This window comes from Meriones unguiculatus, chromosome 4 (assembly GCF_030254825.1).
Source record: "Meriones unguiculatus strain TT.TT164.6M chromosome 4, Bangor_MerUng_6.1, whole genome shotgun sequence".
Classification (NCBI taxonomy): domain Eukaryota; kingdom Metazoa; phylum Chordata; class Mammalia; order Rodentia; family Muridae; genus Meriones; species Meriones unguiculatus.
Window position 1 is genome coordinate 14,785,595 of NC_083352.1, and position 20,990 is coordinate 14,806,584.

Sequence of the window (20,990 nt, forward strand, 5' to 3'; positions counted from 1 at the left end):
CTGGAAAAATTGGTATGGTTGGTGGGAATATTGAAGTGTGAGGCTGCTAGAAAACACTGGCAGTTTCTCAAAATTTTAAAAATAGAACTGTTAGATAACCTAGCAGTTCACTCCTGTGTGTCAGAAAGCCTGGCATCGAACCAGTGTTTGTATACCCATTATAGCCCAAAGGCTATTGGTAGGTGACTAGAGAAAATTGGTGTACACATACAAGGAAATATTCAGTCTTGGGAAGGGAACTCTGCCATGTACTACAACATGGGTGATCTCTGAAGACAATCTGCTGAGTAAAACAGCACAGTGACAAGTGAATGGTATTGGCCTTACACAAATTGCATAGCTCAGTGGTCAGTTACGAAACAGCTTGCTCTGTGAGTGCTCATGTGAGAATCTTGGGTAAGGTTCATAGAGGCAAAATGTGCGGTGTTGATTGTGAAGGATTGAGGGGGAAGAGAGCTGAGAGTTGTTTAATGGGTATAGGATTTTAGTTTTACAAACGACAATGTCCGTGCATGCTGTTGATGGGCTGCAGATACTATTGAATTGTGTGCTTAAACATTATTAAGTCAGTAGATTTAATAGTGTATATAATCAGCCACAATTCAGGAGTTGAAAAGAACATCAAACATAAAATTTAATTAGGAAGATTCTGTAGTGAAGTTAGCAGAATACTCAGCGAATTTGACAATTATGAACAATAAAAAGAATGAAGAAAAATGATCAGAATCATTGAGAAATGCAGCCAATATGAAATACGCCGATAGTAGCGTAAAAGTGGAAGAAAGGCCTCTCAGTTATTAAGCACTTGCCTTGCAAACATGACTTCCCTAATCCACATCTCACATAAAAAGCCAGGTGTGGTAGCACGTACTTGAAGGCCCTGTGGAGGGCGCAGCAGGAAGGGCAGAGGATCCCGGGAATTCACTGGCCAGCCAGCACAACCTGCCTACCAAAGCTCTAACACAATCAGACACTGTCTCAAACTCAAGGTGGTGTTACCTAGGGTACAACACTTGACCTCTGACCCCCCCCAGCACACACATACCTATACACACACACAAAGTCGAAGATCAGAAAATACTTTTAAAATTTTTAAAATAATAATTTAAAATAGTTTAACTTCACATTTGATGAAAAATACTGACCTATCTACATCCAAGAAGTTTACCAAACTCCAATTCGGATAACACAAAGAGACCTATATCCAGACATGGGATTTCAGTCAAAAGACTGAAAGATGAAAGAGAAAATCTTGACAGACCAAGAGAACAGCAGCCATTGCATAGAGTAGAACTGCAGTGAAGTTAAGTGGTCATGTTTTCAAAAGAACACTGAGGCCAGAAGGCAGGCAGCAAGGCGACAGAAAGGATCCAGAGCCAGCAAAAGTGTCCTTCAAAAGTGATAAGAGCAAAATAGAGTGTCCAAACAATACACACTGAGAAAATTCATTGCTGGCAAACTTGCCCTACAAGAAACAGTGAAGTATTTCAAGCTAAAAGAGTGACCTTGGACTGTGATTTGAATCTCCCTGCTTAGGCGTGTATGGTGACTCTGGTATAGACAAGATAAAACAAAATAATTATATCTTTCTCTTTTTTCTTTTTGGGACTTACATAAGATGGCATGAAAACATTTCTTGTTTCTGGTTACTTTCTAATTATATTTTCATCGGAGCATCCTCTCTTGGTCCACGACAGCCAGAGGGAAAATAAAGCCAGTGAGCTAGTTTTTGATCATGCCTCAAGTCCAGCATCCTTTCAAAATAAAGACATGGTCTTCAAACACATCTGACCAATTGTCTGATCCATTCTGTGTTTTCAGCTGTTGTTTTAGGTCCATGTTTCTTTGAAGGTACTATCAGACAAGTTCTTATGGTTTAATTCAGTAAAAAGATTTCAGTTTGGGTACTCTCCATGGAAGAAATGAAGAGCTACTAAATTTCTACCTGCCTCCTCAATCAAATGAGCAATATTACAAAGTTACTGTCTTGTTTAGGCTGTCTACACTTCTAGTTAGGCACATTATCAAACATTTGATGTAAACTCCAGACTTCTGAAACTCGACTAGACTCTTGCCCATGCTAAGAAGGAAGACACTGCCTAAATCTGTATCATATACTTGTTTATCCTCACTCACTTGTTCTGATGCCTAGCAACCTGTGCTTAAGAATCTTGGGAATGGGCTGGAAAGATGGCTCAGTGGTTAAGAACATTGCCTGGGTTCAATTCTCAGCACCCACATGATGATTCACAGTCATCTATAACCCCAAGTCCATCACCCTCTTTTGGCATCTGTAGGCACTGGACACACATGGTGCACAAACATACTCCATCCAGATGAAACACCCCTATGTGTAAAAAAATGAGCAAACCATTTATAAAAGGAAAAAAATCTTGACAGCAAGAAGCAAGGAGCTATCAATTAAACATGAAATAAAATTGTCAACTCTATTTATTACATTGTGTTGAATTAGTAGAAAAATATGTGGTGTCTCAGAAATCAAAAGTATCTGTGAAGGCACCCACAGGGGCTAGAAGCAGAAGCTGAAATTACAGGCATCCATGAGCTCCCCAACATGGGTGCTAGAATCCAACACCAGTTTTCTGCAAAAGCAGTCAGGACCCTTAACCACTGATCCTCTACCCAACAGCCCAAATCCAGATTGTATGAGGACCCTCAGCCCGTCAGAACAAAATTAGCAAATAAATGTTAGAGGCAAGATATCTATTTATACACAAGGTTCCATTTTAAACTGCAGCTGGGAGGACAGTACTTCCTTAATATAGTTCTTGGAACCTGGCCAATAGTCCGACACTTGAGGCACAGAATTAGAACAAGCCATCCCAAGCCTGCCAGTTGATAAAAGTTTCATGTGATAAGTGATTTATTTGCTCCCCCCCAAAAAATATATATATACATGTGTATATGTATATATATAGGCCCTGGGGGTTCCATCTCCAGTGAGTACAGAAATCATGAAAGAGGGGAATGCTTAGACCTTTCTCTGTCTTAAAATGGCAATGAATATATAAAGCTCTGCCATTTATTCTTGCCCTTCACTCTCAAACAACATTGTATCTAAAATACTCCGCCACAGTGGTAATCAGTTTGTAAATCATTACAGAGAATTCCACATTTTCAGTAGGAGTTGGTTTCAGGGTGCACAGCACCCACTAAGAATTTTTACTGCCTGCCCAAGTGGATTCTTTCGTAGATGGAAGATTGCTGATTCCATACCCTATAGTCTTCTCAGATTGAACTGATGATGCCTCTTTACTTGTAATAACTTTATATATGTTCACTGAGCTATAAATTCAAAATGAAAATACAAAATAAAAGCTTATTTATAAGAACCCACCATACAGTCATTCCGATCCATTCAGATATCTGTAAAGAAATGCCTGCTACCCTTTCTTTTCACTTTAAAAATAGTTCCATGAGACTCACATAGTACCTTCTAAATTCTTCTTCAGCCATCTCACCTTAACTCTTTGAATTTTATCCCATTTTAATTCTTTGCTATTATTTATTTATTTATCCTTTAAGAATTATATGGCTAGGGTGATGGCACATGACTTTAATCCCAGCACCAAGGATGGGAAAAGGCAGAGAAAAAGTCCGTGTGGGAAACTTCTAAATAGCAACAACAAAAAAAAATATTATGAGCTGGAAAGAAATGAAAATGTCAATAGAAAAAGCAGAGAGAGAGAGAGAGAGAGCAGGGATGTGGCCTGGTGGGGAGAAAGGGTGGGGAGAGCCAGAGTCTCAGGCTCTGAAGTGGAAACTTTAGATGGAGCAAAAGTACGCTGGTTCATGTGCTGTAAAATCAGAAAGACTTTGCCTTGTCCTGCCTGGGAATGGGTCTGAAGCCTCCACCCACCTCATCCCACAAAACAGTCTTGTGGTTCCCAGTTCTAGGCAAAACTGCCTCTTCCCAATCCTGTGGTCTCCCATTGATGTAGAATTATAGAGTTGAACAAGGCTTGGAGGGATCAAGTAACCTTGACAACTTCCAAGGACAAAGCCTTGGCGGCATTCTTCGTAGTCTTATGTTCTTTGTCCTCTCCTCACCCCAGCTCTCTTCCTTCGAGGACCACAGGGACCATCAGTATCCCAGATAGAATTACTGTCACCACGGAGGCCTGATGCATGTCAGACCAGGAGCTCCATGCCACAGGCTCTTTGTATTGGTTCATTTGAGTTTCTCCTGCCTAGATGTTGACTCAGTGCTAGGTTGGGACTTGTTATTTAAAATCACTTTCTCTTATGTCAGTCGTGTCTTCAGTGGCAAATGCTGGATTGGGTAGCTTCTAAAGTCCCTCAGATTCCAATATCCTGAGATTCTCTAGCGCTGGGAGCCAGGACAGAAATAAATGAGCAGTTATAAGCTATTCCATGTAAACATTAACCTCAAGAACTATTTCAGTGAAAAACACCTGGACAGTACTTGGCACTGGGAGGACATTTTTGTTCCGTTCAGCCTGGATGGCCAAACGTCAAAAGAAGTACAAGGAAGATAAAGGACAGATTTGAGAAGGAGCTAGGGTGACTGAGGATAAACAGATCCTGCAAGGCGCCTAGGAAAAGTCTTCAGCACGAGGGTGCCTCAGACTAAACCCTCAACTACCGGAATGACAGATGCCCTTGAAAGTAACACATAAGCGCATGAAGGAATAGAGGATGTGTTTCTTCTCGTGCTGTAGGTAGGTAGCCTGAGGCCACACTGAGAGCCCCTAAATAGTTACGACAATCACCGGGGAACTTCATTTTGTCTGTTAAAGAGAAATATTGTGATATTTTGAAATCTGCCAGTGATGACAGTTGCTTGCAGTAGAAATTTTCAATAATGTCAAAAGTGGTCAGGGTGAAGAAGGGCTGGGTTGTAGCTTGGTGATGGAGCACTTACCCAGCATTTGCAGGGTTCTAGAGCTGCTGGGGATGGGGCAGAGATCAAATGACACCAGGACCTGTCACTCTTGACCACAGGCAGGCTTCTTCAGTCTCACTGGCAGTTGAATCCAGGTGGCTCTAGCCACTGTGTACACTGGTCCACTCAGAACTCACGGGGGCCGGTGGCATGAAGACCTCAAGTTCATCATTTTAGTAACAACATTAGTATTTCCACTCCCGGCGTTGCCAGTATTTTTCAGACAGCCCCTATCTACAGACATTAGATAGCTTCCTTTCCTTTGTCAGTATTTTTCTCATATTTTAGATTACTTAAATTCTCAAACATTTGGGGTTAGTGTCATAATTACCTGAGTAGTTTTCATTCAAAATGGAGTGCTGAAATTGGCATGCATCTGGCCCAGGCTGGTAAGTTCATGACAACCATTTCCTACATGAAAATAAATGCTGTGAGCATGGTCCACAGGAGAAACATATGCCTAGTTCAGTAAATATGGCCAAGAGCCCATTGCTGGGTTCTCATAGTCCCCAGAGGTGACTTCACTACTGTTCTTTTGCTATATGGACACAGTATCAAGCTGCCCTCTAATTTTTTTTCTCCCTATACCCATAGACTACTATGGCTCTCACTCTTCATGAGAAATATTCCTTTGTATGCCAGATGGTAGGTAACACAGCCAATCAGAATGCAGTGGATAAGTATCTGCAGAGTGCCCAGCCACAAATGGAACATCATATCACCTCTCCCGACCCCTCAGAGAGGAAGCAAGGTGGGGGGGTGGGGGCAGACAGACTATAAGAGCCAGAGGTTGGGGTGGACCAGGGCAAAACAGTGTCTTCTGAACATGACAAGAAATGTGCCCTCGTGAACTAACAGTAACAGTGGTAGCTGCACAAAACCAAGCCAGTCAGCATCCTCACAGAGTGGAGGGGCGGTCATGAGCCCCTCTCCTAGTCCAGACACTGCGGACAGCGAGTGTTGGCTGCTGGGTGTAGGCGAGAGGGTAGTTTCCTTCCTGGCTGCCATCCTGGGTAGGCCGACTGTACGCCATTGGATGGCCACATATCCCTGTAGATACGGTCAGCACAGATAGGACACTGTGAGTTTAAAAAAAAAAAAAAAAAAAAAAAAAGTAGGAAAGAAATCTACACGGGGTGGGTGTGGTGGTGGATCTGGGAAGACTCATCAGGGGCATAGAGGGTGATTGTGGTCACAGTGAATTCCATACGTGTGTGAATTTCTCAGATCAATACAAATGTGATTTTCTTTTTTATTTTATTTTTTAGACAGCTCTTCTGACCACCCCTACCCAAAACAAAAAAGTAACCGCTGTGCCTTGGAAGCTTCTGAGCCATTTCTCATTGGAACCCTGGGTGACGACATTACAGAACGTTGTGTTACGCCACAGGCACACAATAGGTGTCACTTCACAGAACTCATTTCAAAACTGATACTGGAGCTGCCAGTCAGGGCGACGCTTTTATTGCATGCTCATTCTCAAGCTCTTAGGCGACCTCCTCATCGCTCTTAGTGTGAGGATTCACAGGCCTAGGTAGCTTCCAGCTGTTGTACCGAGGGAGGGCTCTCCTGCCAAATATGGATGCTGATGACTTGGGTCCGCCCCTTTAGTAGTCTCACAAGCAGTGTGGGTACTTACCTTCACGGAAGGGCCCAGCCGTTTCCCCACAGAGGTTATAGCAGTGTGACTGGGAAATGGCTCCCATAGCTTTGTGCATTGGAACAGTTGCTCCCCAGCCGATGGTGCTGTCTGGGGAGGTGTAGGAGATGCAGCCTGGCAGGAGGAAATCGTGGTGACGGGCTTTGAGAGTTCACGGCCTTGCCCCATTTCCAGCTCACACTGGCCGCCTCATATTCATGGTGAAAGATGTGATTTCTCAGTTTCCTGCTGCTATTGTCACACCTTCCCCTCCAGCCCCAACACCAACTTAGCTGCCTAGCTGCCATCCCTCAGGAATCGTGAGCAAGAACAAACTCTCCTCTCACGAGTTACGAGTGGTCATGGTGTTCTGTCACAGCAAAGCCGCTGGTCCAGGACGGAGTCCTCACCTAGGAGGAAGTCCAGGCCAGACCCAGCAGCTGTCTTCTCCCTCCCCTGGGAACGGGGTTGTCACACAGTGTCAACACACCCTTGAGTTTCTGTGTTCTCTTTGCCTCTTGATGCCATTGCTTCAAACATGATCGCTAGTGGTTAGGCTAAATAATGTGTGTGTGTGTGTGTGTGTGTGTGTGTGTGTGTGTGTGTTTTCTTAGACAGGCTCTCACTGTGTGGGTCTGGCTACCCTGGAACTTGCTATACAGACCAGGCTGGCCTTGAACTCACAAAGACACTACTCTTGCCTCTGCCTCCTAAATGCTGAGCTTAAAGGTGTGTGCCACTATGCCCTGTTCACCTTACTTTTTAAGACAGTCTAGGCTGGCTAGCTTCAGGAAGCCTCCTGTCTCCACCTCCCCAGTGCTGGGCTTATAAGCATGAGCCATCATGCCCAGCTCTTTACACAGGTATGAGAGTCAGCATGCAGGCTCTCATGTACCATCTCCTCATCCCTAACCAGCCAGTGTTATAGTGTCTCTATAGCAGTATCTTCTTTGAAATAAGTAGGAAGGACTACTCTTTCTGTTTTGTTTACTACAGAGGCACTGAGAGTGGACAATCCTGTACAGTTTAAAAAAACTATCAAGGAAATATGACTTTGTGTGACCTGGATAATGTTGGATTAGTTATTAATTTGTATACACTAAAGCTCATCAGTTTTAAGTGCATACTTTCATGAGTTTGGGGAAAAAAATGCAGGAGTGTAACTGCTACCGTACCTAAAAGATAAACCAAATATTTCACATGTGGACAAGTGTCTTCATGCCCTGAGTCACACTGGCTTGTTTGATCAGCGCACGCTTTGCTCTGTAAGGAACTGTCGGACTGTCTACCTATGAGGCTTTACTTTTCTTTTCCTTTTTCTTCTGGATATATACTGGGTCTCAGTATCTGGCTGGCTGGCCCAGAGCCATGCCCCAGCTATGGCCTTACCATTTTCAGTAATTTGTTTTCCTTAGGGCCTTTATCCTTTCCATGTTTAATATCTCTCTTTTCTTCCCTTCACCCCACCACAACCCCAGGAAGTCTCTGTCCCTTACAGTCAGTGTACGTGTCGCTCTTTAACCAAACAAGAGCTGCGATTTGGAACTGCAAGAGGAGAAGTTTTCTAGGATTTGGAATCCTCATGTGACCACGTGTCCCACAGGGCTGGGGTAGGGCACAGAGAGGCACAGTGAGAAGGCCTTGCCAGAAGGGTTTGTACCCTTACACTTTCTTCTTCGCCTTCAGTGACACCAGTTCCTCCAAGGTACTTGACACACACCACAATTACAAGACACTCAAACGCTGATTTCTGTAAGAGACATGAATATTGCCGTCAGCCACGTTTTACAGAAGACCAGACTGGTTTAGAATATACACATGAGTCAGCCAAGGCCTGTCGCCATTACCAATCGCCATAGGATTAGGCCTAACTCTGCCTGGCCCTCAGGTGTTAGCTGCTGCTGCTGCTAGTGCGTGCCTGCTGTGGCCTCTCCTTTGCTTGGAGCCAGTGGTTAGGCACCACTCCCTGTTTCCCAGCTAGTCTGAGCTGACTTGCCAGAGTGGGTAACTAGTAGCTAACGAGGCAGGAATGGGGAATGGAGCCCTCCAGCAGATCACGTGCTCTTTCCCCTCTCCACAGCAGAGACACAGATGTTCCCTTTTACAGCCAGGGAGAGAAAAGTGGTGAGATGTCAGCAGACTATCCCTCCCATCCCTTCCCAGAGTTCAACCTCCAGTGCCAGGTGCCATCTTTCATCTTCATCCTCAGGCTATTCATATTCTTGGCTCCCGCTGAGGAAACATTCCATCTTCCTGATTCTGCTGCGTCCTTTCGCCTCTGTTCTCTGTGCCCGAGTCTGGTCTCGCAGTTGGCTAAATTGTCCCATCTTTTCTCCCTTCTTTTTCCTCTCTTCCTTTCATTCTTGTTTCTTCCTTAACCTGCTTCTGTCAAAGTACTCCTCAGGCTCCTTTGCTCCCTCAGACAGCTTTGCATGTCGTAAAATGTGCAGTTTTAGAGATGGTTTGAGGGGCTGAGGAGATGGCTCAGCGCTCGCTGGGCTGTACAAACATGGGACTCTAAGTCTGGTCCACAGAAGTCATGAAAAGCTGCGCAGGGAGGCATACATCTGTCACTCAAGAACTGCGTGGGCATGGAGCCTGAGAAAGAGGGATCAGAGTGGTTAGCCAGCCAGTCTAGCCGATGAGTGAACTCCAGGTCCAATGAGTGTGTGCGAGTGTGTGTGTGTGTGTGTGTGTGTGTGTGTGGTAGAGGGGCTACAGCGATGGCCCTGTGGTTAATAGTATGGGATAGTCTTCCAGAGAGACTGGACTGAATTCCCAGCACCCATGTAGTCTCCCAGGCCACCAGGCACACAAGTGGTATACAGACAAAACACTCGTACACATAAAATAAATAATTACAATAAGAGATTGCTTTTTTAATATGGCGGAAAACCATTGAAGATGACACCTCACGTCAACCTCTGACCTCCATAGGCACACATATAAGCCTGGGTACGCACACACCATGCACGCACATACACACACACCAAAACTATCTCAGAACTGTTCCAGCAACATCTCCACTCATAACCATAAGAATGACCGTAGAAAAATACTTTCACAAGTATACCATTACATGTTAAGGGTGGTTTGGCTCGGTTTGGTGTTGCGTTTTAAAGTATAGATTAACTTGTTGTATGTGTCTGAATGTTCTCCCTGCATGTATGCGTGTGTATAATGTCTGTGCCTGGTGCCCCTGAAGGTCAAAACAGGACATCGTGTCCCCTGAACCTGGAATTGAACCACCCGGTACTCTTAACCACTGTGCCGTCTCTCCAGCCCCTGGTTCTGTTCGAGTCAGGTTGACTATGTAGCCCGCACGAGTCTTGAACTTACTAAGTAGCCCAATATGGTCTCAAGTTCATTACCCTCCTATCCCTGCCGCCCAAGCTCTGGGTTACGTGGGCCATCTTTCTCTGCTTGTTATTGTCAAGCATTTTAAAGTGTAGTGTGAGTGCCATTCAAAACTGATGCACGTAGGGACTCCTTAGTTCCATATGTGCATATGAGACATTAAAAGAGATGCTTTCTTCTGCTTTGCTGCTGTACGAAGAATAAGGTGCCAAACAGGAGTGTTTCGTTTTGTTTTATTTCTTAGGAAGAGCTAGTAATTTCTGCGTTTGGGGGGGTCTTAAGTCACCGTCATCATTAGAAAATACACCACACCATTGAGAAGGTGGAAACCTCTCTTCATCCACAGTGTCAAAACGCATGATTCATTTTCAGCTTTCAGAGAAAATAGGTCTTACTTTTTTAGGAAGTGGGTGTGATGCATTTGGGGCCTTGTAGAAAGAAATTGGAAAATCAGTTAAGGGTTTTCTATCTGGGGACCTTCGAAGGAAAGCTTTAGCTGAGCGAAGTTTGTGAACTTTCAGGTAAAGATGGTTGGGGACCGTGATGGAAAGTAGGCAGTAGTGGCCAGTCCTCTACAGCACAAATACTGCACAATGCTTCATGCCTGTGATCCCAATACTTGGAAGGTGGAAGCAAGAGGGTCAGAGTTCAAGGTCATCTTGGTGAGTTTGAGGTCAACTTAGGAGACATAAGACCACAATTCAAAACAAACAAACAAATATATATATACATATATATATTTATACACACACACACACATATATATATATATACTTTTTTTAAAATAAAAGCTGAGCATGGTAACTACCTCCTTAATCCCAGCATTCAAGGCTACTCCGGCCTACATAGTGAACTCCAGGGCTACATAGTGAAATCCTGCCTCAAAAATAACATTCAATAAATACATATGTGATATGTACATATAAACTACAAAACTCTCCAGCAACATCCCTCAACAGGGCCCTTCTTGCCCAAACTCCATTTTCCATAAAAGTGTTTGGGGCCACAAGTCCTCCACATTCCTGTTTTAAAATAGTTTTAAGTATGTCCAAAAATAGTCTGAGAATGTTTTTTCACATACATACATGCAGACAAAACACTCACACACATAAAAATCCTTTTTTTAAAAACATGCCTGCCTCCATCTATCATTTTTATAAATTCCACTGCTGTTTCTTTTTATTAATTCCCTTCATATTGTATCTAAGCCTCCCGTCCAAACATTAAATAAATATTAACTTGTGTCCTTTCTTATTCTCTTCAGGATCCAGTTTTTACCTTTAAAACTCATTTGTTTTGGTGTGAGGATGGGAACCTAGCTTTTTCTTTTTTTTTTTTTTTTAAGATTTTATTTCCTGTGTATAGGTGTCTTGTCAGTGTGCCCTCGAAGGCCAAAATAAATTAATTAATTAAAAAGGCATCAGACCCCCTGGGACTGGAGTTAAAACTGTGAGGCTACATGTGGGCGTTAGGGCTTGAACCTGAGACTTCCGGAAGAGCAAACAGTGCTCTTGGTTGCTGACCCATCACTCCCCTTCTGAAGAGCCGATGTTGTGCTGTCTCAACATCAGGTATCGAACGAGTCAGTGTTTACTCATCTTCAAAATTCTGCTTTCATATCATCAATGCCCTCGAGTGCAGTACCTCATCGGATCTCAGCTGCTCTGAGCGTGGGCGTCTGCCCTCCGCACGGCATCGTCTAGCTTGTCGAGGCCTCAGTTAGAGAAGCATCACCATATTTTCTGTGCTCCAGGTTCTGTGGAGTTTTTAAGGTTTATGTTTAATTACATTTGTATTTATCTCTGTGTCGGTTTGTGCGCTTGAGTGTAGTGCCCGAGGAGAGCAGAGGAGGGTGTCAGGGCCTCCAGAGCTGGAGCCACAGGCAGCTGTGAGCCACCCGACAGGAGTGCTGGGAACCACTGTGTACTCTGCAAAAGCAATGCAGACTCTTAGCCACGGAGCAGTCCCTCCGATCTATTGTGTGTTTATTCACACATTTTTGTTTGTGTATATATATATATATATATATATGAATGCTGTATATATGTACAAATGGAAAGGGAGAAAACCAAAGTGGTTTTTTAAAAAAGTCTTTGTGCTTTGGAGAGGGAAAGTATTTAGATTACAAAAGAGTGGCAAACCTTTCTCCTCAGCCCAGCACTTATTGGTCATGAGCACGGTGGTTAAGGTCACAAGTGAAGAAAGTCACATTAAAGTCATCGACAGTAGTGGGCATAGGAGTGGCTTAGAGTGAAGTGGGTGATCCCTGGTTGTTGTTTTAAGATTTTATTATTTTCTGTGTGTAGGTGTCTTGCCAGTGTGCACATCTGTGCATGACATTTATGCAGTGCCCTCAAACATCAAAAAAAAAAAAATAGCAGATCCTAGGAAAGTAGGAAAGGGCATCTCTCGGTTGGATGTGGTGTCGAAGGTAACATTAAAAAACAAAAAAAAAAAAAACAAAAAACAGCCAACTAATTTCCCACCCAAACAAAGCAAATGTCAGTCTGGTCCCTCTTAGGCCTAACTTTAAATGAAGCCCTTTCCGTCCCCTCATCTGCCACTCTAATCCAGGGCCCTCACGGCGTGGTGCCACACACAGGCTGCGCCCATCCCCCAGCCCTGTGCAGTCCATCCCCCGCAGCACAGCCAGGAGGACGGGTCCCTGGAAAATACTGCATCTGGGCTGGCAGGATGGCTCAGCAAGGAGCGCTGCTTGTCTCCAAGCCTGGTGACCTAAGTGTCATCGCTAGGGTTCACACGGTAGAGGCTCTAGAGACTCTGACCTCCCTCCTTACACCCTGGCATGTGTGTAAATAAATATGTAAACACACCTACATACATACATACATGTGTACGGTGACTGAATAAACAAAGAAAGAAGATAGTAAGGAAGTGGAGGCAAGTTCTGCTTCGTCCTCCCAGAAGGAGAGGAGACGGTATAAGAAATACAGCTGGGTAGTATACATCTGTATACATTCCATAGATATGTATTCATACATCTGTACTCTGTGTGTGTGTGTGTGTGTGTGCGTGCGTGCGTACAGGTCTGATCATGCCAACTACCTGTGATAAAAACCCTTCACTGATAGTGTTCAAGTGGTGGCCGTTCTTTGAAGTGGCCCAGCTCAGTTTCCCTCAGGTTTCCCCTTATCCCGGCCTTCCCCCAATCTCCTATCTTTTCCCCATAAGAGTTGACTGGAGAATTGAATATTTTTGATTGCAGTCTGCCCTAGAAAGCAGGATTTCGTTTTTTAAAAATCACGTTTTAAGGAAATGAGCAGCCATCTCATTTTTTTTCCTTTTCCTTTTGTGTGTGTATGAGTGCGCATGCTTGCACTGGCACGGGCCTGCCATGGGCACAGAGGTAGCTTACCCTCCTGAAACCTCCAGAAGCCCTGCCCTGCCCCCAGCAGGGTCGTTTTCTGCTCGCACGCAGTCCCAGTCAGCAGTGTGGAAACACTGACTGCTAGATCTGTTAGATTGTTGTTTGTCTCCTCTGCTCTACCGTAAGCCCCAGTTGCGCCAGAATATAGCCGTTTCACTCTCAGTATATTGCCAACAAAGGAAGCTCTCAGGAAATGCTTGCTGATTATTTTTGTTTACAGCCTACCCTAGAAAACAAGATTTCATTTAAAAAAAAAAATCATGTTTTAAGAGAAAGAGCAGTGGTCCCAGGTAGCTATCTTGAAGCTGGAGTTACAGGCGGCTCCTAGTCACCGAATGTAGGTGCTAAGAGCCTCTGCAGGAGCAGCATGTCTGCCGTCATGCCAGACCTCCCCCACATAAAACCTTTAGGTTTTTATCGACATATTAATACTAGTTATATTAATAAACCCTCTTTCAGTGGAATGTGATCTTCTGCTTTGAAAGCAGCCTTCCATTTTCTCTCACGTGGAGCCTGAATGGAATAAGCATCTTAAAAATGGCAGGATCTCTTAGCATATATTTGTGTTTAATTATAACAGTTGGCATTTCATATATATGGCTCAATATGTTTATAGGTTTATTTATTGTATATTATTTTTATCTGAGAAGCATGTGACCACAGAATACATTGTGGAAAGAAAATACTGAAAAAACTCATAGATTATACTACCAATTCCGATCGGTGTGTTACCTTCTGGCCTCCTCCACTCGCTGCTAGGGATTTGACCCAGGACCCTGTGTGTTCTAAGCAAGCGTGCTACCGATGAGCTACAGTCTCAGTCCTCACTTAGTATAAAAAGTTAACTTTTTATACTCCCGTAATCATAACGTACATAAAATCGTGTATACCATTTTCCTCTACCAATGCCTCACCGTTGCTTGATCAAAGCATTATGCTGCACGTGATATGGGAGATGAGCATTCCTCATAGTGCTCAGTGCAATAAGCGCTTATGCAGGCACACACCACGGGTCTTCAGTCTTACCCCTGGCACCATTCAGAACAGAAGCAAACCTGCCCCTTGACAGAATAGTAATAGAACAGCAGTTGCACAGCTCCCAGCACTGCCCAGGTATGTTTCTGGCGTCTCCTCTCCTCCTGGGAGGACGAAGCAAAACTTGTCTCCACTTCCTTACTATCTTTTTTCTTTGTTTATTCAGTCACTTGATTACTTACTACATCCTGTAGTTGTAGCAATGAGTGAAGGTTTCTGTCTTCTAGTGGGAGAACACAGGTCATGCCTGATAAAGGACAAATGAATGAATGATGGATGGATGAATGAGTGAATGAATCGGGTGATAAGTTGAATTTTTAAGAGCAACAGGGATGAACTGAGGGCGTAGAGAAGGGATTGCTCTTCTCCAGGATCAGGAAAGCCTCCTGAGTTGTAACCTTGGACCAGATTCCTAACAGCAGTAAGGAGAGAGCCATGGGGCTGTCAGGGAAAGAGTTTGCTCCTGTCAGGGGATCATGAAGTACTGTATTAGTCACTTTCTGTTTACAGTGACAGAACCAAGGCAACTTATAAAAGAAAGCATTTAATTGAGCTTATAGTTTCGGTGGTGCTGAGTCCATGGTAGTGGCACAAAGGCATCACAGCAGGAATAGTGGAGAACTCACATCTTGGTCCAAAAGTAGAAGACATCAGAACAAGCCTGGCATAGAGCAAGTCTTTTGAAACCTCAAAGCCCACCCCAGTGGCATACCTCCCCCAGTGAGGCCACACACTTTCTAATCCTCCCCAAACAGTTCCACCTCGGGAACCAAATATTTAAACCTGAGCCTTTGGGTGCCATTCTCATTCAAGTCATCACAAAGACGAGAGTCCTGGGCTTAGACTGCTTTATGATTTCAAGTAGTGATGAGCTAGAGTGGGAGCCAAGGTAACCAGGAGTGGGTGGTAATCTTGCTAGACAAGTGAGGCCTCTGGCTTTTCCTGGAAAAGGTGAGAGACAGTAGGTGGGGAGGTAGTAGGTAGTGAGGAGCCTGCCTGGCCCTGCCCGCTGTATCCTCTGTTTTCTCTGTCCCTCCTCTGAGGCCCAGTAGTTCTGTTTTTGTCACCCCCAGGAGGAGTGACCTTGTTCCAGAGTTTGAAGACACATCATTCCCACGCATAGATGTAAATGAGCTTCACCCTGTGGTATCACACAGTCAGAATCTGTAACCAGAGCCAGGCACATTCCAAGCCTTTGAAAAAGGCTACAACTTTGATGTCTTATTTGCTTCTCTGTTGCTCACTGGAAAAAAACTGTTCTCTGAAAACAATGATCAAAGATATTTTTCAAACTGCATATGACAAGTCACCTAACATAGCACCTGTCAATCTGTAATTAGTAAATAGTTTAGCAGCCAGCTTTGCATTTTATCTTTTTTTTTTTTTTTTGGTTGGTTGGTTGGTTTGGAGGGGGAGGTTAATTATAATATTCTTAGAATTGCCTTGTGGTCACATCTGTCATAGGCCGGAAACGGATCCCGGTAGCAAGCTTTAAACAGTTAACTTCTGGAGGAATTAGCTGTTATAGGTACACAGTAATTGATTTTTTTTGTTTGTTTGTTTTTTCTTCTGGTTTTAGGAAGAGAGATCACAGCTTTCCCAGACTACAAGAAGAAAAATATGGGATGTGTTGTAGCACTGACTGAGCCTAACCAAATGAACTGTACTGGCAGAAGTTTGAAAACCAGCGGCTGACAACTCCTTCAGACTTCAGCGTTGCCCAGCACTTTCCAGAGCAGACTCTCTGTTTACAAGAACTCTCAGCCTCCCCAAGTCAGCAACCTCAAATTTTGTTTATTTAAAATACTTCTGCAAAAGAAAAGTGCCCCAGAGTCCGTTTTCCAAAATGGCTATGGATGAGTATTTGTGGATGGTCATTTTGGGTTTTATTATTGCTTTTATCCTGGCATTTTCAGTTGGTGCAAATGATGTCGCCAACTCCTTTGGCACGGCGGTGGGCTCTGGTGTGGTGACCCTGAGACAGGCATGCATCCTGGCCTCAATCTTTGAAACCACCGGCTCTGTGCTGTTGGGAGCAAAAGTGGGAGAGACCATCCGGAAAGGCATCATTGATGTGAACCTCTACAACAAGACTGTGGAAATCCTCATGGCCGGGGAAGTGAGTGCAATGGTTGGTGAGTAGCTTTGATCTCGGCACCAGTGGGAAGTGTCGTCCCTCACTACCATGTGACGAAATGCCTAGCATTCATGAGGCCCTGAGGGCACCCCCCCTAATTTTACTACAAAAAAATAATGGGAACTGGGGATGAGGTTCAGCCTCAGAATCTGTCCTCAGCATGCGCAAGGCCCTGGCAATCTCCAGTACCAAGGCGGAGAAAGACTGGTTAATTTAGCCTTTGTGATTTTAATTTACACTTCAATCTATAATTTCATCAGAGTCAACTAAAATTGAGATTTTTTTTTTCCCCTCGTTAAGGCAGAGGTTCACAACCCTTTTGGGGAATAGCAAAAGGTTGAGAATCAATGCATTAAGGTATTGTGAGACAAAGGTATTAAATAGCACAGAAGGAATAAAGAGAAACTGACAGATTCAATCCTCAGCGGAGGCTCTTCCTCCTGTGGAGCCTCCTAGGCTGAGGCCCTGCTTCTCACAGGCAATGTAGCTGCCACTTCCCACTTCTCCCACCCTCGGCCTCTGGCTCTTTATTCAAAGAGTAAAGTTTTTTTTTTTTTTTTTTACCTCAACTAGAATTTGGGTTTACCAAGACAATTTGAGGGTTTGTCTGAGTAGCACGATTCCTTCAGGTTTCACTCTTCTCTGGTTTTGTTTGGGGCTGGTGGTTGCTGTTGCTCTTTCCTTTTTGGTTTGTGGGTAGATGAATTTCAAAGCTTGTTTGGTTGGGAATTTGTATGACTTGTCCAGATTTCAAAAACTGAATTCCTTACAAGTGGGAGCTATGTGAATTTAAGATGTCAATGTCACTGCTACTGACCAAACCCAAAGCTGAATCTCTTGAGAATCCTGAACCCTCACTGTCTTCACTCTCCTCTCGATTCTCCATTTTTTTTTCTTCCTCTCTCACTTTGCCTTTTCATTCTGCTGCCTCCTCTACCTTCATTCTGTTTATTCCATTTCACTCTCTTCTGTTTTAACTTCTCCGCAGACCTAGGGCCTCTGTGCTGCCTAAAGGCCCCTTGTCAAAGTTAAGTGGCCTGAATAGATGCTACTGTTGATGCCACCTAAGTCATCTTTAAGACCCTCTCTTAGCCCTGTGGAAAGGCAACCCACTTGTATGAGGCCACCAGTGCATCCAAAAGTGTGAGAATTCAAATCCCAGCACCCTCATGGAAGTGCCCACACTGACAGACTAGACTTTTGAGCTCACACCTCCTCACCCTTCACTTCTGTTCTCACGCAGCACCCTCCCCTCACACCTCCCTTCTCCTTCTCCCTCCCCTTCACTGTGACCCTGCACCTTTGTCCCCTCAGCTTAATCTCCCAGACACTACCTAGTACCTCAAAGGAGCCTGGCTCCCATTTCCTGTTTCACTTGGTAGCTCTGTTCCATAGTTGATCCCCTGACTCTCCATGGGCTGTTATTGTCTCATGTTACAGTTTCTTTCTTCAGTTTTCTTCTGGGCATACACATGTGACCCTAACCCCTTCAGCAGTTCCCAAGGGTGAGGTGGCTCCTGCCCACTGCCTGCCCCTGTGCAAACATGCCTCCTGCGCTGCTCCTTCACTCTGACCCTCTCTCATTCCCTCTCCCCACAATCCCCACCCCTCACTGTACAGCAAGAAAAACCATGGCAGCTCTCAGGAAGGGAAGTGCAGCCCAAGTGTGAGTTTAGAGCATCTGCCTGCATCCCGAGGCGAACTTTATATGGATATATAAAACCATGAAGTTAACACCCTTAAGTTCCAGTTCTGGGCTAGGAAACATGATCCTAACTGTGGTTGTATGTGTAAGACAGCCAGTTGTGGCTGACCTAGGTCACAGAGGTGGGGCCTTGGGAACTGTCCAGGGAAAGGCAGGTGCTACCCTGCAGACTTGGCACATTACAGTAGCACACGGACGATTCCATCTTCACCCCACACACACACACACACACTTTAGAGATGTATATGGCGCCACAGCCAGCCTCAGCTCAAAGGTCAGTACTGGCCTTCGCTGGAGCAACTATCTTCTTTGCCTCATACACGAGGACCTATGTGGCCTTAGATGGCCCTCCTGCTGCTCACATGTCTTTGTAGAAAAGGCCGCTGCTAGGCAGCCTGATTTTCAGAGTTAACATTGGGGCTTAGTGATAGTCCACTCTGTCAGCACAGCTCCTCTGCTGCTCCGTCCTGTTTGCCCTTTTCAGCAACTGCTGTTGAAAGGGGTATCTCCCAGCTGATACCCGCAGTGTGCCCTGCCACATATGAGCCGCTATGGAAACATCTGCGGTGACCTATAGCCTAGAAAGACCAAAAGCTTGGAGGCCAAGGCCACACTCAGAGCTTCCAGTATTGCAAGCGAGGTCTGAGAGCAGGCGTCTGGTTTCAGGTTAACTATCTTAGTTATTTTTCAACGCGAGGCCAAGGGCAGCGCAGCCTGTTACTCTCTCCTACACGGCCCATCTCAAGCTTGTCTCATAGACTACAAGACGTAAAAAAAAAAAAAAAAAACAACGTCCTCCCGGTGTATTCTCTTTAATTCTCTTAATTTCTTGCTTAGTGTGGCCGATTTCATAGGAGAACAGCTCCTCACTGACACCCTCACCCTCACGGGATGGCCACGAATCACCCTGAGCAATTACAAAGTGTTTAGCACCGTGTAAGAAAACAACCCGGAGAAAGTTAAACTCGGGGCCGTGATAAACGGAGACGCTGTCTCCCTGCCAGGCCGCTCAGACGCTGAGTTGAGTAGATAGATGGTGCTTTCACTGCTCTGTCCATCCGTAGGTTCAGCCGTGTGGCAGTTGATCGCGTCCTTCCTGAGACTTCCAATCTCGGGAACTCACTGCATCGTCGGTGCCACCATCGGCTTCTCGCTCGTGGCGATTGGTACGAAAGGAGTGCAGTGGATGGAGCTCGTCAAGATTGGTAACTGCCATCTTCTTTCACCCTCAGCCAGTAAAGTGTTCCTCTTCCAGTGCAGGTCTTATGAAAGGAAGCTTTTGTGATATTTTTCCTTCAGACGTTAAGGTTTGGACCTATGTTGCACGGGCAGGCGGTGCATTTTCCTTTACAGTTGATGGAGCAAGTTCACTGCTCAGTGTCAGTTTTAACTCCCACTTTTAAAAACATTACAGCATCACCTAGCTTTGAAAAACCGTATCTCATTTGCTCTTGCCAAGAAGAAGAGAAATTTACTTCACTGAAAGCAACGTATGGTCTGAGGAAGACTTCGGCGAGGCCTAAGGGAGGAAAATCCATAAACCCAAGAGTCAGTGGTCATGGGGAGGCCAGAATGAAGCCAGTGTTGTTCATTTTGCTAAGTCATGGGTCTGCCCCCTGGAGGAAGCACTGCAGGGTTCCTTCCGGGTTGCAAGCCCATGACACCCCCAGGGGTCCAGCTATACTTAGCTAGTGAAGAATCCTCTTGGAGGCGCATCTGTACCAGTGCCATCTCTGTCCTGCAGGTTGTTCCTTCTTTCCTAGAACCGTCATAGCCCGAGGAGCTATAGGTCATGACGGATCCCTGGGCTACCAGTCATGAGCACAGCTACCATGGAAATCCCTGTGTGTCCCAGGCTTCCGGAAAAACAGCTCTCAGCTCTGGCCCATTAAACTCCCTGCAGGAGCAGTTAAAGTTTCCATGCCCCGATCTTATTCTGCACCTCAAGAATTCTGGGGCTGGGGTCGGAGCATCACTGGTGTTTCAAGACTCCCAGGGGTTTCTCAGTGTGGCTGGAACTTAGAAGCAGCCAGTAGAGGCTAACATTAGAGATTTCTAGTCATTAAATGTCAGGAAGGAAAGCACCAGGCTGGCTGTGGTTAAAGGAAATAGAATGTGGCCCTCTTACCCTTGCTATTGGGACAACAGACTCCACGTGTTTTGATAAAAGCAAGTTAGGTGGTTTAGAGCAGTGGTTCTCAACCGTCTTTAATGCTGCGACCCTTTATGGTGACCTCAACCATAACATTATTTTTGTTGCTTCTTCATAGCTGTGATTTTTGCTACTGTTGCAAATCGTAATAAAAAATATCTGATACGCACAATATCTGATACGCAACCCTCAAAGGGGTCACGAACCACAGGTTGAGAACTGCTTGCTTAGAGGGAGCTATCTGTAGACTGAGGCTAAAGCTTGGTGGATGGGAACGTCAGTGTAACCAGCTGTTTATGACTGTGTGTGTGAGGAGAGCTATAATGAGGAAGGGCTTTCTGACATATGACTTATGACGTATGGCAGATAGTTCTGGTAATATGTGTTACTATATGTGCGGTATTGCTTCCTGTTGTCTTGTATAAATATACTTGAGTGTAAGTCTTAGCACTCACTGGCTGTTCTTTTCAATCATTCAGTGGCTTCCTGGTTTATATCCCCACTTCTCTCTGGCTTCATGTCTGGTGTGCTGTTTGTACTGATCAGAATGTTCATCCTGACGAAGGTAAGTGAGACAGCTTCTTTTGTCTTTGCTTTATTTTACTAAATTTTAGAACGAATTTTGGTGTTGCTCAGTAGAAACCAGTAAC

At 44.8% G+C, this 20,990-nt stretch overlaps 1 protein-coding gene across 5 annotated transcripts in view; it reads left to right on the top strand.

Annotated features, from left to right (window-relative positions):
• Positions 1–20,990, top strand: part of Slc20a2 (solute carrier family 20 member 2) — an 88,793-nt gene that overhangs the window by 40,471 nt on the left and 27,332 nt on the right. For all 5 annotated transcript variants that reach the window (XM_021650463.2, XM_060381460.1, XM_060381459.1 and 2 more), the window contains 3 exons: positions 15,926–16,481; positions 19,253–19,393; positions 20,820–20,905. In XM_021650463.2, the coding sequence (XP_021506138.2) occupies positions 16,193–16,481; positions 19,253–19,393; positions 20,820–20,905 (516 nt within the window). In that variant the 5' untranslated portion in view covers positions 15,926–16,192. The remainder of the gene's footprint in view (positions 1–15,925; positions 16,482–19,252; positions 19,394–20,819; positions 20,906–20,990) is intronic.